Source organism: Chionomys nivalis, chromosome 7, assembly GCF_950005125.1.
Source record: "Chionomys nivalis chromosome 7, mChiNiv1.1, whole genome shotgun sequence".
Lineage (NCBI taxonomy): Eukaryota > Metazoa > Chordata > Mammalia > Rodentia > Cricetidae > Chionomys > Chionomys nivalis.
In genome coordinates, this window is record NC_080092.1 from 11716360 (window position 1) to 11718461 (window position 2102).

General features: G+C 53.2%; 1 protein-coding gene across 1 annotated transcript; it reads left to right on the forward strand.

Annotated features, from left to right (window-relative positions):
* The first annotated feature begins 286 nt into the window (after nucleotides 1-286).
* Zg16b (zymogen granule protein 16B) lies at nucleotides 287-1826 on the forward strand. The gene is made up of 3 exons (XM_057776922.1): nucleotides 287-359; nucleotides 554-656; nucleotides 1508-1826. Exons 1-3 carry the CDS (start codon nucleotides 287-289, stop codon nucleotides 1824-1826), a joined length of 495 nt encoding a protein of 164 aa, XP_057632905.1.
* Nucleotides 1827-2102: the final 276 nt, after the last annotated feature.

Genomic DNA, 2102 nt, shown 5'->3' on the forward strand with positions numbered 1-2102 from the left:
TGTGTCCGGGAGCCTCCCCAGATGGCGTTGAGAACTCCCCCAGGAAGAGCCCCTCACCAGCTCCTTCCTGTCCCTCTGGTGGCCTGTGGCTGCTTCCTTCTGGACAGGGGCCCAAGAGACTCCAGGAGCATATAAGGGGAGGGGAAGGAGGTCCAGGCACGAGATACCCTGGGCAGATTCTCCCAGTCAGGTAAGGCGCATGGCTCCCAGGGGCGGGCATGGCGAAATCTAGCTGGTTCCCTGACTAGGAGTTAGGTCGTCTTTGCTCTTTCCCTCAGATCTTGAGATGTTCCAGCCGGAGGCCATGCTGCTGTTGGTGATTCTTGCCGTTCTGGGGACCCCAGCCTTTTCGGCAAATGGTAAGCCAGCTGTGGGGTGTGCACCTCTCCCTGGCCACCTCATCTTTCTTAACCCCGTAGCCCAGAGACTCTTCCTAGCCTTTGCCACTGACTAAATGAGGTCACAGGACAACCTCCCAGGCTTCAAGGGTGGGAAGACAGGCCCTCCACATGGCTGAGTGGGCTTTCTCCTTGCTGGATTTCTGTCCACACAGATTATCATGGCACAACAACGGGCACACCTTTCTGTACTTCCATACCTGAGGGGAAAAATCTAACAGCAGTTCGCATGTATGTTCGGAATAATGTGATCATGGGGTAAGTATGGGCGGGGTCACGGCCCCTCCTGCTGTGTCCTGTCCCAACTCTTCCAGTTTCAGGAATCTGTCCTGAACACAGTCCTATTCTTACTGAATCTGTTTGTGACGTCCTATTGCTGTCTCTTGGGTTGATCAAAGAAGGTTGGAGATGCATCTGCCTACTCAAGTCAATAGGAAAGTCCCCTGAATCCACACAGTTGATAGCAAAATCTACCTGTCACATTAGTCTAAGAGCTGAGGGTCCAAGGGGAGCTCTGACTGATTATTAGTGGCATGATATGCTGGAAGCAGAAAACTCAAAATCAGGACTTTCATAGTGGGGTCCACCCTCCTTGAGGCCCGAGTAGATTTCTGCTTTGTGCTTAGAGGATGAGAGATGGAGATTGGACAAGTCAGACAAGCTGACGACGGTGTCTGAACAGGGCTGAGAATGCTCTGGAATGACAAGAAGGATGAGGATTCCGGTGGAGTCAGTGGGTGGGGCTGGTGAAGTCCCCTAGAGCATGGAAGGCACCTGTTCTTCTGGGTCTGCTGTTGTCTTATAAGTGACTGAAACTGAGAAATTCCCAGATTGGCCAGGGTCAGCTTCTCGTGACAGTAGCTGCTCCGTCTGAAGGTCTCCTGAGCAGGTTCCCAGGTTCTGCTCTGCTTGTGATGTCACTCTGCATGTGGGGGGACTGAGTCCCCAGCAGGCTGAGTAATGACCACAGTGTCTGAGAGTGGCTTTCCAAGTGAGAGACTTGTTTGCGTGTCTCAAGAAGTCAGAAGAGTGCGGGGAGGGGCGCCATGGACCGAGAGACAGGTCACGCCGTGTCTGGATGAGGGTCCTAAGCTTGTCCTCTCTCCTAGTGTCCAGGTGCAGCATGAAGACAGCTGGGGTGATGTAAGTGGCTACGCCGAGGGGACTCCTGTGGTGCTAACTCTGAGCGATGATGAACACGTCCTCTGGGTCTTCGGCACATACAGATTCTTTATTCAGCAAATAGTCCTGTACACCAGCAGGCCACGGGATCAGTATTTTGGGTCCCTCAAAGGTCCCAATGAGTTCTCTGATTACCCTCAAAGTTCCGACCATGTGCTCAAGGGCTTCTGTGGCTTTTATGTGAGGGGTGGGTTAAGGGCCATCAAATTTGTGTGGGGGAGTTTAAGTGGGACGTGCACAGACTAAGGCGCATGGCCACCCACGCTGAAGCGGTCTGTGTCACATACCCCCGCCCCCCGACTTCCAAACTGAACCCACTAATAAATACAACATCTGCATGAACTCTGTGTCCAGGTGGGATTTGTTCTGAGCAGTCTCTGTGAGCTGAAATGAAGGGTGGGTAGAAGGTCAGGCAAGGATTAGGCTCTGCCTACAATGACCCTAGGCTATAGTCTCCGAGTGCCAGCTCAGACACCACCACTGCGTCCCCTTCTCTGTATGTGGTCCACACTCGGCTGTCCT